Genomic DNA, 16,313 nt, shown 5'->3' with positions numbered 1-16,313 from the left:
GAAATTGCTGCCTTGCTGCTGCCAAACCCCAGTGCCTGCCCCGGAAGTTGGAGCCTACTTCTCTTGACATTTGAGGGAGCTGGGAACACGGCTCTGAATCCCGTACCACTGAGAAAGAGGAGTCAGAGATCATGCAAAGTCCCGTGTAGTGACTTGAATTTATCATGTGCATTTGCAGTTCCTAGATGAGAGCTGCTTCCATTACTCCTTTTGCCCTACCCCTGCAAGGTGTGAGTTTTACTCCCTTAGTGACATGTTTCAGAAAGGGGACTTCTGAAGGCTCACAGCCTTCATATTTCCGACAGTACAAGCAGATACTACTGAATTTTTAGATATTGTTAAGAGAAAATGCATCTTTTTGTGTTAAAAATGACAGAACTGTTGTAAATAGTTGTTTCATATCCAACAGTATAGCAGAGTTATACATAGCTATTATACAAGTGAATTAAAGAGATTAAAGCTAGCCCTTCCATGATAACTATACTGAAGCACAGATTAATCTGAAATTAGATTCTTCTTTCCAACTGCTGTACCAGCCAGCATGGTTTTTTATTTTTGTCTATTTTTGTCGGTCAGACACTCAGCAAATACTTGTCATCACTTTGGGTATTCATTAAACCTCTCCTGAAAATGTAGGGTACCTGAAAATGTCAGTTCTCATTTATGAACATTCACAAATTTAATACCTCTTTTTTCCCCTCAAACTCACTTCTTCAGTGTTATGAAAGGGCCTGATTCTAACACATGGAGATTCAAGAATGCTTAATCAGACATAATGACAATGCAGAATAAAAATATGGTACTGAAATGAGGGCGATTTGCATGCTTTAGCTTTGAAAAAGATATGGGGGAAGGCACTTTATTTTGAGGGGGCAAGAGGGAGGGAGAGGTGATGGGGAAAGAGGGAAGACTAGACTCCTGTATTTGTAAGCTCTCTGTGTGTGCTGGAGAAGTGGAACATGGCTGTGTTCTGCCTAATGCTCACCAGTCTTACAAAGACTTGCAGTGCTTAGTGAAGAGAGCAGTGTGTGACGTGGTACGGACCTGCTAGAAACTTCAGAGGTAAACAAAACATATTTTAGAGTGACTGTCTCAGAAACTGGCAGATAAGACAAAATATATAGTTCTTCTGAGTAGATTTCTATAGAAAAATGGGGGCTTGATCACAGTTGTCTTTTTATTTTAGGAAATAACCTCTTCTCATGTGTACTGCATTTCCTCGTCCTTCGGTGTAAATGACTTTCAGTGTAATGTAAAGCTTTTCCACTCTCCATTCTGATGTGTTTCCTTCTATATCTTGTGTACTTAAATGTGTGTCATTCCACTAGCACAGCAAATAAGGTGTGTTTTGTAAGGCTGATTGTTTCATATAATCTCTGCAATTTTAAGGTGCTGCCACAGGAGGGTGTGCATTATTGCGCTTCTTTCCTGGCATGAGGCAAGACATAACAGCTGCTACTTGGATTGGAGAGCAAGCAAAAAATAGATTTGTTAAAGAGTATTTCATTAACTTTCTTGCACACTTCTCTGAACAAACTAAAAAGCTGACTTCATAAAAATTCGGGGACGAGATTGATTATGTTTTTGTCCAGCTGGTTCATCTCTAACCTCTGGGAAAAAGCTGTGATAGGCTCTGCATGTCCCTGTGCAGCTGAGGGAGAGATTACAGCCAGCCGTGCCTTAGCTGGGCCACGCACACCCAGCAGCGAGTTCCTTCACACTGCACACCCAAGCCCTGCGTTTCGGCTCTGCGCGGAGGACCCTCTGTTTCAGGGATGCCCATGGAGCGACCGTTGCTGTCCCTGGGAGGACAGAGGTGATGGCTGTGGGGACTGAGGCCACTTCTTGACTCTTGGGGAGCAGATCCCTGGCATCTGGAGTTCAGGTCAGATGGGCTGAGTCATGTTTTGCAGGTGTTGGTTTCTGTACCCTGCCAAGATACAAATCTTGGATCTCAGTGGAGCATCTTGTCCTAGTGGGAGGACCACTGTGACGGATGCCAAGGGCCTCCGTGCTGCCCCTCACACAGTGACCAGCAAGGATCTTTTCGATGACTCTTGGTGCTGCCTGAGAGCAGCACAGATGGACCCAGCTCCCTGCACTGCCAAGGTCGAAAAGGGGCTCAAGCAACCACCACTTCCCTGCTCTTGCTCATACAGAAGCCCATGTGGCCATGCAGGCTGGAAGATGGGAGGGGTGACAGGACATGCAGTGTGCTGGGTAAGCAAGGCCAAGTTTGTTACCCAGGATTTGAGTTGCATGTTATAGGAAGAACTATAGCAGCTATTCTTTCTTATTCTTTGGTCTTAACAGAGTCAGTGTTCTTCATTCTGTCAAAGCTGACAGCACATACACCTTTCTGCCTAGGTAACTAAGGCATAATTGAACATGTTAGCCTGTATAAGGAGACTGTAAGCCCTAAGATACAGAGCAATTGTTACTAAAGTTTCTTAGCAGTTATCATTGTTTCCACCCTATTATTTTTCAGGGGTTTTTTAACAAACCCTTTCCCACATCAAACATTCTCAAGCCCTGTGAGCTTTTTAATTCAGTGTTAGGAGACCTGAGGAGACTGAATAGTTGGAGGGAAAAATAGGAATAGTTATGTTTTTACTTGAGCCATTTTCTGTCTTGCTAAGGATGATGGGTCTACAGAGAGCAAGATCTATTTGCACTTGACTCTTTTAAAATTGGGACTACATCGGAGGAAGATATTTTTCTCACATGGTTTCTGCACATTATTTTAAACCCTGAAAGTGAAGAGGTCAAAACTGTCAAGTTGGATTTTTAATACCAGCAATACAAATCGATTAGAGCATCATCTAGTTGCTCTCTAAGCATATGTGTATTTGATCTTGACAGGATTGAAAAAACACCAACAATTCACTCCAGCTCTGCCCAGGGTATAGAGATCAGGCACTGAAAAGAACAATAGTGATAGAATAAAAACCTTTGCTTTTTCCTGAAAAACGGGAGGTTGCCAGCACAACAGGGGAGTGCCTAAGGCATGTGATAAAAAGCACCCAACAGTCAATATTGCAGTTCGGGCACTTTGTAGTTTTGTCTGCCCATCTGTGTGGCTTTTTGCCTGGTGAATCCTGGGTTCCTGGATGGAGAAAACCCAGATGGACTGTGTGTCTGGCGTTCCCAAGGAGCCTTAATTAGGTATAGGACACCAGTTATGTGGAATGAGAACAGAGTACCCAGCTCTAAAAATTCCTTTCAGAAGTCCCTGGTTGTCTACTCTGTATGAATCTTAGATTTAATGCCAGGCATGGGATTCAGCAAATAACAGTTGAAAGTGGAAGAAATATGAACAAAAGCCAGAAAGGCTGGCTACCCTGTAACAGCCCACTGAAGGCCACCAGGGTGGTCAGGGAGCTGGAGCACACAGTGTAAGAGGAGAGCCCAAAAGAACTGTATTTCTTGAAGAAAAGGCCAACAAAGACAAAGCCAAGGAATCTTATTGTTGTCTTTCTAGTGGAAAGCAAAAAGATGGAGACAGACTCTTCTCAGAGGTGCACAATTTTTGAGCAAGAGGCCACAGGTGTGAGTTGCAACACTGAAAATTCCATTTAAATGGAATGGAAAATTTTCCTCACCATGAGGGTGATCAGACACTGAAACAGAGCCCCGAGTCACTGAGAAGAAACCTCCAACCTCAAAGGTCTTCAAAACTGTACTGGACAAAGCCCTGAGCAATCTTAGCTGGTCCTGCCTCAGGCAGGGTATTGACTTGGAGGCCTCCAGAGCCCCCTTCTTCTACCCTGTATCTTTGATTCTAAATATCCAGAATTTTGATCCCAACATCGATCGCCAAAACAATTTCACCAAAAACACCCATTTCAGACACTTCAGTCTGCAAGGAGACATCCCCAGATTTGCCATCTTTCTCCTTAATCCTTCCTTCATGTCACATACAGAAAGTCTGACAATGGCTAGGGGAGTGGTGTACTGGGAGGAGTGTGTCATGCTGATCTCCATTATTTGTTTCTTTATGTTGAACTCATTGGCTGTCCCTTAGCTGATATTGGGCACTCTCTGGGGAGGGGCCATCACTCCACTCTGTGCTTCAGCAGTTCCAGCTGCATGGCTGTTCTCTGAGCTAGCAGAAGCAACAGATATTTAATAAATAGGAAAAGCAAGACATGCAGTCATTTTTGTTATAATAAAGTAATCAGAGTTTGGTTTGGGAACTATTCAGTTAGGAAACCAGGACTGAATTATTCTTTTATAAATAACTTTCTCAAGTGATAGTCACATTGCCAAATGCAGAAAGGCTGGTTATTTTCAGAGTGCCAGAAACCAGCCCATATGGGGTTGTTGGTAGATACTCTTCGGTTCTTGTGATGCTGCGGACCCTGCTTCCCAGGGTGGAACTGTTGGACTTCATATGATTTCTGGTGTTCTTTCCCTCTCCCTTAACTGCTTCTGCAAATCTGAATCCAGTTAGTCAGTCATTTCACTGTGTAAGCAACTCTGTGTCCATTCTTCATTCATTTCCTTGCTCTTAGTCTGCTTGTGTATGAGACTGTCTGGGTTTCCTTCCAGCCTGTGGTTGGTGTAGCTCATTCAAGATTCAGTAGGCAGTTATGCATGATTTAACTGCTGATAGCATGCATGTCCTGGACTTCTTCAGTGCTTCAAACTACAGTTCAGCATCACGTTGACAATACTGGGTTGAGTATATATTTGCTGTCAGGTGACCTGTCTTCATTACTAAAGGGCAACCATGCAAAAACTGTTTGTTTATGGGTCTAAAAGTTCTCGCTGTCTGTACCTCCTTGGGCATTGCATTGGACGTGATACAAGTAAGTTACTGATAGAGCTACTCATAATTCTAGTTTTTTGACCTATGGGAAATGCAAACGTTTTGAAAACAGTTTTTGTGCCATATTGCAAGGGGGGAAAAAAGGGTTGATAGTGAAAATGTTCTTTTTCAATAAAATCAAGTGGGATAATTCTAATGTTGACATTTTATTTTTACATTCTAGTTTATGATAAAATACAATCTTTGGGAAATAAAAATTAATAATTCCATACCAATTTTGTCAAGACAATTTTTTTCTCCCCTCACAATGAAATGTCATTGAAGTTGACACCTCCTGCAGCAAAAGTGAAGTTTCAGCAAAATTATATTTATCTGATGGAAATATGTTGGTCTGGAATCTTACAGTTGATCTTAGATGTTAATGTCATTCCTGAAATCCCTGCTCAGTTTTTTTCTTGAAAGTGAAACAGAGCCATTGCCTGACAATTACTTCTTAGCTCACTGGCAAGGTGGAACAACCCTTTCTCCATCCTACACTGTGATGTAGATTGCTTGGATTTAATACCTTCCGATGGACTGAACACTTAAGACAGACAACACAACCTGCACTATTTTGAGCAGTCTCACATTCTGAGGGTGAAAGGAGAGGCGGTGATTTAGCAACACATAGGTTGCATAAGTCTATCTGGTACCACTGGAAAAAATAAAGCTTGATTTTCCACAGACAGGAATCTGTTCCCCCATCCTTTTCCCCACAGAAATGTTTAAATTGTATATGCTGGACATATTATAGAGTGCACCCACTGGAACCACGTGCTCCGGGGAAGTTGTCACCTGCCTTTAGTAGTAGTCCCAAGCTGAAGTTATTGGGAGTACTAAGTACTTCTGGACCAGATGGCTGAAAAATGTGTTTGCCATTTCATTTGGGTTTCCAGTTTCCTATAATAGAGTGCATTTTATCCTCAGTGCACCAGCAGACCCCCTGTACAGGGGCCATGTCTAGCAGTGAACCAGCTGCAAACTTGGAATTTGAAGGAAGTTGTCATTTGTGAAGGTGTCTGTTTAGTCATCTGTAGAAAGAGCTCTAACTTATTGCAATATCCAGTAAGGTGGGCATGCCAAAGTATGGGAGAGGCACAGAGGGGAGAAGTATCCATCTGAGAAAATAGGGAATTTTTCCTGTCTTCTTCCCACCTCGTTCCCTGTTTGACTAAAGCAAAGTCTGGTGAGTTTTTGATTGAGATGGTATAATGGATTGTTGCTGGGTTATTGCTATTGAAATTATTGCCTCTGGATATTTGAAGAGATGAAAGTGGAGTGATTTTTCATTTGTTTTGTTGGTTTTGGGATTTTTTTTAATTGGATGCATATAGGTTATTCACGGCTGTGCTTAGCACTAACCTGGATATGTGGTACTGACCAGTATTGTGTCCAGCAGAGAATTGTCTTGTACATAGCAGTGATCTGAGTTGTTTGAAGGAGGAATGAATATTTCTCAGGAAAGATGCATGATAGTTTGTTGTTTTACTGTATCTTGCAGATTCAACCTCTAATGATGAAGCTTCCCACCTAAATTCTTTCTTTTTGGGAGCAGAAAGAAAGGAAGAAAATGAAGAGTCTGAGCTGTTGATACATTGGGATAATCTCTTTCCATTGTATTGAACATTTCTACCTTTCCTTAAGTTTTGTTTCACCAGTTCTGCTTATCATTTTCTCATTGTTGCTGATTCTCTCCCCTCTTGGTTGCCTCTCCCATGGATTTTAATGTTGAATTTTTTTCATTAATGAGTAACTGTTTTACACAGAGCAATGTGGGGGTTTTCCTCATAAAATACTTTAAGAAAAAAAAAAAACAACAAACCTGTAAATGCTGCATGATTAAAGAGTCATAAAACATTAACTAAAAGTCAGGATTGTTGCATAGACATTTGTAATGTATGTGTATGTCTTAAATTTTTGTGTGTCTGTGGGATGTTTGCAATTGCCTCTTTTTTCCATTTGTGAAAGAAATTATTCTTGCTGCTAAGTGGTGAAATAAAACACTGGTAAAGGCAGATTTGATGCTAACTATGCCTTCAATCTCATGAAAATAAGCTATTTTAGAATGTTCCTGTTGGCCTATTTTGTAGCTATTTACTGGAAATGGTGTGAATAAGCATGCTGCGGTACGGTGCCTGGGACTATAAAAATGAGTCTTGCAGTAACAGATGTTGATTAATGATGTTATTTGTAATTGTTGTTCCTGCTAGAGGGCAGTGTGTGTAAGAGAGGCCCTGCCCTGTGCTGAGTAAAGATCTGTTCTGTGCAGCTCTTGTGTCCAAGTCTTCATTTATAACACATGCTTCTCCTCTGTTGTCAGGCGGCACATTCTGAGTAGCATGGTCAAGAGGTTCATGTAGTTTAAAAAAAATAAATTATATCCTGTCTCTAAGCTTGCAACCATAATGCTATGCAATCAATGAACACTTTTCTGACCTTAGTGGTTTTTTTCCAAGTGATTTCATTTTTCTGGTCTTGACCCAAAACCCATTGAAATTTGTTGGGAGTCTGTTCATTTGAATGGGTTTTGGATCAGGTCTGTAAGGAGATGTCTTGCCCATCCTGTTCCATGTCAGACCAGTGTAATTGGCTTCTCTTCCCTACCATCCCTGGGACAAGTGAAACTCAGGGATCCAAGTCCGACTTCAAGAATATTTTGTAGTTCAATAAGCTGATGTCATGGAGCTAATGACAGGGCTGGCATTTCTGCTTACACTGATCGTTTGCAACTACTTGGCATGCATGAATAAAAGAATACTATTTTCTTTGTCACTGATGTCTCAACAAATAAACACCTCCAATATGTTTAAATTTTCCACTTGTTCCTGTCACTTCTGAAGTTTCTGTTTATACCTTGGGGTACATAGAAGCACAGGTTTATGATATTAAAGCAGACCATTGGGCCACAAAGAATGTTACTGTGCTTTTGTGGTCAGTACCTAAAGAAGAAAGAGCTACCATGATGCTTCTATGCAATAGCACAAGTTCTGCATGTGATGAGGGTTGATTTCTGTTTGAGCTCTTACAAGTTACAGTTCATACACCCTGCAGCACCCTCATGTCCTTGAATCTGAACACAAGAACTGCTTCCCAGAGTGTGCTTCCCTCGATGCAGTGTTTATCATAATCAGCATTAATGTTAAAATTTACACAAACTTTACACTGATCTTGACATATATTTTTTCAGTAAGTGGACTGTGTATTTTTAGTCACTAATGCATCTACACAGTGAGGATATTATGTACATGTCTTTCTATTGAGATGGAGAAAAACAGTAAAGGATGGAGGGTGCTATTAAGGAGTTTTCTATATGTACTCCATAAATAGAAATATGTTGTGATGCACAATCCTATTTTTGTTGAAGTATATTGTGAAATGCCCCTTGTCTTAAATGGTGTGGATCAGTAAGCTGTAGGATTTTGTTATACTTGATTGCAAGCCTGATGTTTTGATACAATAGACTTGTTTATTCTTTACTCTTTCTCTCTTTCTATAATTTGTAGCCTACATTGAAGATCTCACAAGATGTGTTGAACAAAGCAGAAGACTCATTATCGTGTTAACTCCAGACTATGTTCTCAGGAGAGGATGGAGTATTTTTGAGATGGAAAACAGACTCCATAACATGCTAGTCAGTGGAGAAATCAAAGTTATTTTGATTGAGTGTACTGAATTAAAAGGGAAAGTGAATTATCATGAAGTGGAATCTTTAAAGCACACCATCAAACTTCTCTCAGTGGTCAAGTGGAAAGGACCAAAGAGCAGCAAACTGAATTCTAAGTTTTGGAAGCGCCTAGTCTTTGAAATGCCAGGGAAGAAAAAGGAGGTGGTGTCTCGCCATCAGGTCCTGGATTCTGCAGAGCAGGGCCTTTTTGGAGACCTCCAGACTGTACCCTCTCTTGCCGTCACAGGCACTTCTGCCACGTTGGTAGAATCACGGGCTGATTTAACTGATTACCATCAAGCAGACTCTGTGCAAATGAGACATTATTGCAGAGGATACGAATATGATGTGTCAGCAGCGACATTGCCGATAGCTTCCATAAGCAATCATCACACATACTGTAACATACCTTTGACACTACTAAATGGACAGCTACCTCTTAACAATACCGTGAAGGATCCCCAGGAGTTTCACAGGAACAACCCATTGCTACCTTTATCAGCAAAGGAGCTTAGCTTCACCAGTGATATTTGGTAGTGAAGATCAAGACTCTTGAGATGCTTCATGACCACCATGAAGACACATTTTTAAAGAACCTTACCCTAACCCCATGGGGTGAGAAAACATATTTGAAGCAGCGGCACACTTGTTTGCTTTTCTACTTGAACTTTTTTGTTTACATTTACAAATTATTGACAAAGAGGGCATTCTTTTGTAACTCAGTAATGTCCTTCCTGTCTTTTAATGTACAGTTTTATTGTTTCTTTAAAAAGGAGGGGGGATAGAAAAAAACCCACCATATTATTTTACAGTAGGTTTACAATCTGGGATGGATAAAAGGTCACTGTATATGATCTCCAACATCCATACATATTTAAGTACTAGTATTCGAAATACACAGAAGTCATTGGGTTTTTCATATAGACCAGTAGAGTTTGAAATTCTAATTGTGCTATGGAAATGATTTATCTCCTGCACAGACCACAAGGGGTGAATCATTGTCAAAAGGAAGGAGGAGGAAACCTTCCCGGTAACATAGTCTTGCAAATACATTTTAGAAGATGACCAGCTGAAACAATGCAGATGAAGCTTTACCAATAAAGTGCATAGTAACAGTTACTGTGGAATAAATCACCTGCTCACATCGGCATCTCTTCATTTTATTATTGAGGCATGTATTCCTAGTCAGTGGTTAGCAATGTGGTTGTATTAAACAACTTACTAGAATATCAGAAGATGTTTAGGAGGATTTTAAACAATTTTTCTGTTGATTATTGATTATTTCACAATTTTTTGCAGATTGTTAATTACTTTTTTTAAACAGTTTAAGTATAAATTTATCAGTCTATTCGAAATTTCTTAAAACATCAAGCTCTTTTAAGATTTGTAGTAAAGGCAATGTCATTTTATATAGGATTTTTTTTCCCAAAACCAATAGTTACAATTTGAAATTAACCTTTTTGTGAGAACATCAGCAATAGAAAATAATTACTACAGCAATATTCAGAGATTAAGTGCTAAATTATTCAGGTTTACTAATAGTCTGACTTCAATTGCAGTGATAATTACCTGAGACAGTTCTCTCTGTTTATCTACCTGTCAGTTTATGTACCTTTTAAATATGGCTGAAGCAGGAATATTTCTTCTCTCTGTGCAACTAGTGAAAAGTGATATTTTTAAGCAGCTGGTAAGGTCTTGCATTTCTCACTTATGTGAATGATCCCATCACTCAAATAGGATACTGTCATTTATCTTTCATGGAAGGCATTCTTGCTGCTTGTGGATTGAGGAGTGTTACACAGGTACTCAGCATCAGGCATTAGTACTCAGCAAGCCAAGTTTTCTTTGGACCAGTATGTTTCATGGAGATTTCAATACTCAGTTGATTAAGGGTTGCAGAGTCAGACCATGGAGACAAAAGTATTCAAGGAAGAAGCTCTAAATAATGAAGGCAGAAGCCAGTTTTGCAGTTTTTGGCATGGCTTTAATGAAAACACAGCAGACATGAGAGTTTGGTCTTAGTAAGGTCTGCTGGAGCAAGTTCCCAAAAATATTTTTATGGCAGGCAACCTTGCCTGTATTTCAGTATGTATTTAGCGTTGTTCTCTTTGATTGCATGAATAAAAGTTAGCCCTCTGCACTCAGCTGCCTGTGGTTTCATCAGCAAACAAGTTCAGTAAATCCTTGACATTTTGCAGTGGTTCCTAAATTGTACCCTACAGTCAAATGGAAACAAACACTGACCTAAGACTTAAAAGTATCCAGAATTGGCCCAAAGGCCATGAGAATGATCTCAAATGTGCAATAATTCATAGAGGTCGGTATTTTTCCATTGCTTCTTTCCCCAGTTCTTTGTTCTGTGCCCTCTTACACCAGTTATTATCTGTACGATTTTTGTTAGGTTCTAAATAATACATGTTTCTCTCGTTTTTTCTAGCATTATTATGCATTTGACACTAACACTGACAATGGAAATCTACAAAAGATATTAATTTATTGCACAGTATAGGACTATAACTTGCTCTTTTGTGAAGTTAAGTTCTGAACATAAGGTGTTTAATATACGTATTTTTCTACTGAGAAAGAAAGTGATTTTACCTCCATTATAAATATATGTACTTCAACCTTCTCCCAGAAATTTACAAAATTTGCACTGTTTTATAAGTGTTACAGACTGTGTTTACACTGGCTATGTTCTTTAATGCAAAGTGTAATTTAAAAAAAAAAAAAAAAAAAAAAAAAACCTAAAAGAAAACCCTGCATGAAAAGAGCTGCATATGTTTAAATGAAAAGCTGTACTTTTCATTGTTTTCCTTTCCACATTACTCTAGAATCTGGTTAATTCACATAGAATGTTCAGTGAGATTTTAAACCTACTAGTTCTGTATTAAGCATGCAAACTCCAAAAAAAGAAAAAAAAAAAAAAACAACCAACATATGCAGGCTGGTCTGCTTCTTTTATTTACAATGACTAAATATGGGAAATATGGGTAGCAAATTCATGTACCTGATGGTGGTATGTCTCTTAGAGCAGTAGCTGTTCAAAAGCAAAATGCAGTCATGTTTGCATTGAGGTAACATGAACAGTTTTTCTGTCATTTTGCAAAAGCACATTGTGTGTCTGTGTATCGGTATCTTTTAGTTATAGATGACAAGTCACAATCTGCTTTAAGATTTCCAAGTGTGTCTTGAGGACTACGACAATATATACGTGAACTGGAACCACCTGTGCCCCGCTGCTTTCAGTGTGGGGATGGGGGCCTGAGCTCGGGAGGCCTCTTGTTGGCTCAGTTCCACCCAATTGCAGTATGACGTGCTAGAGGCCAAGTGTTTCCGTAGGTAGCGCTTAAGGGACTGGAAAAATGCTGTCAAACCCTGAAATGCATCCATCGGTGGGACTTGGGTGGCACAGAGCCTGGGGGCTTGTCCCTCTGTGAAGATCACCTCCATGGCAGTGCACCCGCGGGGTCCCTTGTGGCAGCAGCGACAGCTGGGTCAGGGCCTTGGTGGCAAAAATGTCCCAGCTCGTTCTTGAGAACTTCATGAGCTGAAATAGAAGGGCAGAAGGGCATTTAGCCTTCCTCTGTCTCACCAGAGCCCTGCACTCAGCTGGATTTATCGGGGAAGAGGCCAGGGCAGGGCCCTGACAGTGCGTGTGCGAGGGTGCAGGGCTCGGCGGGTCGGGCTGTGCCTTCCCCAGAGACAGAATCACCAGTGGCAGGCAGCCTTACTGCACCCACGTGGGCCTTCCGAGCTGGGGCACAGCCATCTGAGAGGTGGTTTGTTATAGTGTTTGGAAACTGCTGTTTGTAAACTTGCCTTTGTGTGTGATGTGCTTCAGAAGCAGTTACGGTTTGAAGGTTGTCTATAAAACGAGCTAGAAATTGGAAACCCATTCGGTCTCTACAGGTTTTATGTTCCTAAAGAAAAAGTTTGGAGAGAAGACAGGGTCATTTTAAATTAAATAACATAGCAGAGTGAATATTGACAGTTCTTGGGGGCTGTGTGCTGGACCAGTGTTTTAATAATTAATATTCCTTTCTCTAGACAGTGGATGAGAAACCTGTATAAAGATATCGCCATACTCTGCCTGCAGGTCTGCTCCAAACCCATTCAAGCCAACAGAAAGAGTTCCATCAAATTCAGCAGGCTTTGGATAAGGCCATAAAACCTTAGGTTTACTGTGTATAGAGGAATAAAAAACACAAAAGAGGGAGAAAAAAATTCAAGAGACCAAGAATTGCTTATTTAATCTGCCTAAAGCCAAGCTTATTTTTGTCCCTGTTCAGTGCAAATATGCTCCAGGACTATCCAGCCTTGGGAAAGGAATTTTGTTCATTCTTTGTTATAAACAAGATAAGGACTTGGGAATAAATAACAGATACTTGGGGGGGGGGAAATCGTTATTTTTAGGGGCTTCTACTCTGCTCTCAGTAGTTCCCTTGATACAACAGGCTTTTGCTGTTCATCCAAATGCATAAGCACATACTTAAATTCCCCTTAATTCAGTGAGAAATACTTTACTGAGCAGGGGCCTGGAAGAGTAGGTTGGTGCCAGAAATCACGGTATTTAGCAGCCTTTAGAATTGTGCCCTTATGGAGAGCCGCAGAGCAGCTTTTCTGATTTTATTCTCTGAATAAATGTATTACGGCAGAACAGCTGTCAGGACTCACAGTCCTGGTTACAAGAGAGAAAGTCTTCAATGCTTGTTAGCCTGGCAGTGGCGTCTACCTGGGAACTCAATGGTAGCGGGGGAGATCAATGGCTTTTTTCATTGTGTCCCCATTGAGCAGCTGGGAGCTTACCCCATGGGCAGCGGCCATGGGACAGCTCAGTTAGAAATACTGCCTGCACAAAACCTCTGCCTCCATGCAGCGTTTTGTGCATCTTCTCTTGTGCACCCTTGAGGTTCATGCTGCAAGGTTACTGGGCCACTAAGAAATAAGTAGAGTGTGAAGAAGGGAGAGAAAGATGAGGGCAGTCAGAGTCCAAGGGTTTTCCAGGCAGAAACACTGATTCAGTATAGCACAATGACAGCTCTTGGATGAATGCGTCGTGTTTGTCCACTATTCAATGGATGTTGGGCAAAGTTCCCCCAAAAACTATCACTTCTTGCCAGCTCACTTGCTTCAGAACCCATCTCTTGATAATTTCTAAATTAAATTTCAATCTCCTGTTGGATGGGAAGCTTTGTTTCTTCCACAGAAACAAACAAACAAAGCTGCTTCTTTACATGTGTGGAAATTTCTCACAAAGTCAAAACTCATGCTTTCTGCTGGTCCCGTGGGGTTGAAACTCATATGTAATGCCAGAAGTGTTACTAGACCACCTCTGGTGGAGTGATGAGGTGACTGGTTTCTGCAGTGCAGTGGATCCCATCACTGGAGAGTACAACTTCTGGCATTTCCACAAACCAAACTGCTCACTTCTACTATTGCCCTGTTGTACCAGATGTACATTTCTAACAAGCAAGGTCCAGAGTTGGGAGAAAGGTGGTTACCAAACATTACTGTTTAGGACTGTCCCAACAGCAGTTTTGCTGCAGCTCTTGCAACATGTAGTTGCTGGGTGCTGTATCAGCTTACATCGGTACCGTCCCCGGGGGTCTTAGCCTTGCGGTCTGCTGAGCAGAGCAATCACAGCCAGAGCCTGTTTTTCCAAAGCAATGAAGCCACACAGGAGTCAGATCTTATCAAAAGTCCATTGGAATTAGTCTTGGTCCTCAGTTCTTGTATTACCAACATTAGTTAGTTTGGACTGTGAGAAATAATGACTGCTCTGAGCGGCGGTGAGCCAACGGGTCCTACCTCGCACGGGCCAGGGGGAAAATGGGTACCTGGACATTACGATGATGTTCATTTAACATAATCAATATTGGTCTAGTTGCTTATAAAATAGTGAAAAATACATAGAAGTACCTTCCTCCGTGGTCTTGAAAGTATTTAAAGTTTTGAAATATCATAAATAATAGTGATTAAACCAGTTCCATTTTGTCATTAATTAGCACGAATAATGTTAAAAATACGTGATTTTGGAATACTTTGTTACAGGAAGAAAGCAAAATTTGAAAATGGAAAGTAATGGCACATCACATTCTTGCAAATACAAAGAACGGTGTTCTGAAATGTACTTTGCTTCCCTAAAGAAATGACATGAAGTGTTTGTGATGGTGAAGGAAGGACAGCTTTGAAATGCTTACAGCAAGAAGCCATTTGATCATTTCAATGCCACTGGAGAAATTCAGAGGTTAATAAGGCTGCTCCAAAGAGGTGTAAAACCATGTCTGTAAAAAAGGAAACATAAAGTAAAAGTTACCGAGCTTTGCCAGGATATTTGTCATTTAAATATAAAACAGTAGCACTGCCAATAGAAGCAGAACATGACCTGTCAGCATTTTCTCTTCGTTGCAATATCATTGTACAGCTACAGACTAAGCAGTAAAGAAAATAAATAATAATAATAAAAATACAGTTTGTCAAGCTGAGCCAGATTCTCACGGTAGGTATTCTATAAACAACTCCTCTAATTCATTTTGATAGACTGTAATTGGCTTTACAAGGTTTTAAGAGCTTTCTTCTCTTCAGGACAAACACAAAGACAAAACAATGTATTTTATACTAGATGCATTTTGCAATTTCTTTTAAGACTGTAAAATAATTCCTTTGTACACAGCAGTGGGAGGTAAATGTTTTCCTGGCTGCAAACTTCCACTATGAGCATGCAAAGTGTTTTTTTCTGGAGTGAGAGCACCAACAGCTACTGCTGAACCCATCTACAGGGCTGTGCTGGAGTGCCATGGGGTACCCACCGTGCTCACGCATGGCTGGGGGGGGCTCAGGCGTTTGGCTAGGCAATGCCTAGAGAACAGAGCACCAGCTCAGGCTGAGCTCATCCTGAATAGGGGGATTTGCAAAGTCTCTGGTGCTCTCTTTTAATGGAGCATTGTAGGCAAGCCAAGGTGGAAATTAAAATTGTCGAAGGTAGAATAGTGCACCTCATTTCTTTCTAAATCCAAATTATTTAGGATTCAGAGCACACCCTGGAATTTATGATGTGGAGGAGAGAATTAGTGATTCTTACGCAGAGAGCACAAGGGGCTTTGCTTTTAGTACCAAGACATATTTTCATGAGAAAACCAGACCCTGACATGGCCTAGACTTAATGTAAATTAGCCTCTTATGAGGTGACTCAGGAAGAGAAGGTCTAATGAGATGTGAAGAAGCTTTTAAAGTACAATATACTCTAATCAGCATATGTACATGGCTTAAAGGTAACTTCTGTCAGCACCTATAAGGGAGCATTTAATACTCAGTCCCCAAATAACATTAGAGACTCTATATTCTGTGCAGGCTATACACAGAAATTATAACAACCTTTAAAACCCTTAACAGCTCTTTGATTAAAGGATATCAAAGGCTTTATGATCATGAAACAATTAATCTAACACCTAACTCCACTGGGGAAATGTTTTCATCCTCTCTTTAGCAAACAAAAAAAAGGGTTAGGATCCATTTTGCCCAAGATCCTACCAAAAACCAAAGGCAGAGCTTGGGCCATGCCCCCAGTCTCCCAGTCCAGAGCTCTGACCAGTAGATAATATTCCCTGGACCAGATTGGCAATGCCACAGCAGATTGCCTCATCCTGACTCTGTGGCTGCATCATCTCAACCAACAAAAAAATATTGTTTCAGTCTCTGTGAACAACCTCTGGATGTCCCCTAAGTGGGTCACACCATGGCTGCTTTGGGGGGCACGGGGGAGCTCTCCCAGAGCGAATCGTGATGCTTCTCTGTGGGATCAGCAGCTCACTGCAGAGGGGTGAAAAGGCAGAAGTTAAT

General features: G+C 40.8%; 1 protein-coding gene across 4 annotated transcripts in view; it reads left to right on the top strand.

The window, feature by feature from the left end:
- IL1RAPL2 (interleukin 1 receptor accessory protein like 2) overlaps positions 1-12,824 on the top strand; it is a 393,161-nt gene extending 380,337 nt beyond the window's left edge. For all 4 annotated transcript variants that reach the window (XM_026848603.1, XM_026848604.1, XM_026848607.1 and 1 more), the window contains one exon: positions 8,314-12,824. In XM_026848603.1, the coding sequence (XP_026704404.1) occupies positions 8,314-9,011 (698 nt within the window). In that variant the 3' untranslated portion in view covers positions 9,012-12,824. The remainder of the gene's footprint in view (positions 1-8,313) is intronic.
- The last annotated feature ends 3,489 nt before the right edge of the window (positions 12,825-16,313 follow it).

The sequence above is a fragment of the Athene cunicularia genome, assembly GCF_003259725.1.
Source record: "Athene cunicularia isolate RWA chromosome 4 unlocalized genomic scaffold, athCun1 chr4_part3, whole genome shotgun sequence".
Taxonomy (NCBI): Eukaryota; Metazoa; Chordata; class Aves; order Strigiformes; family Strigidae; genus Athene; species Athene cunicularia.
This window is presented reverse-complemented; position numbering and strand designations above follow the sequence as displayed.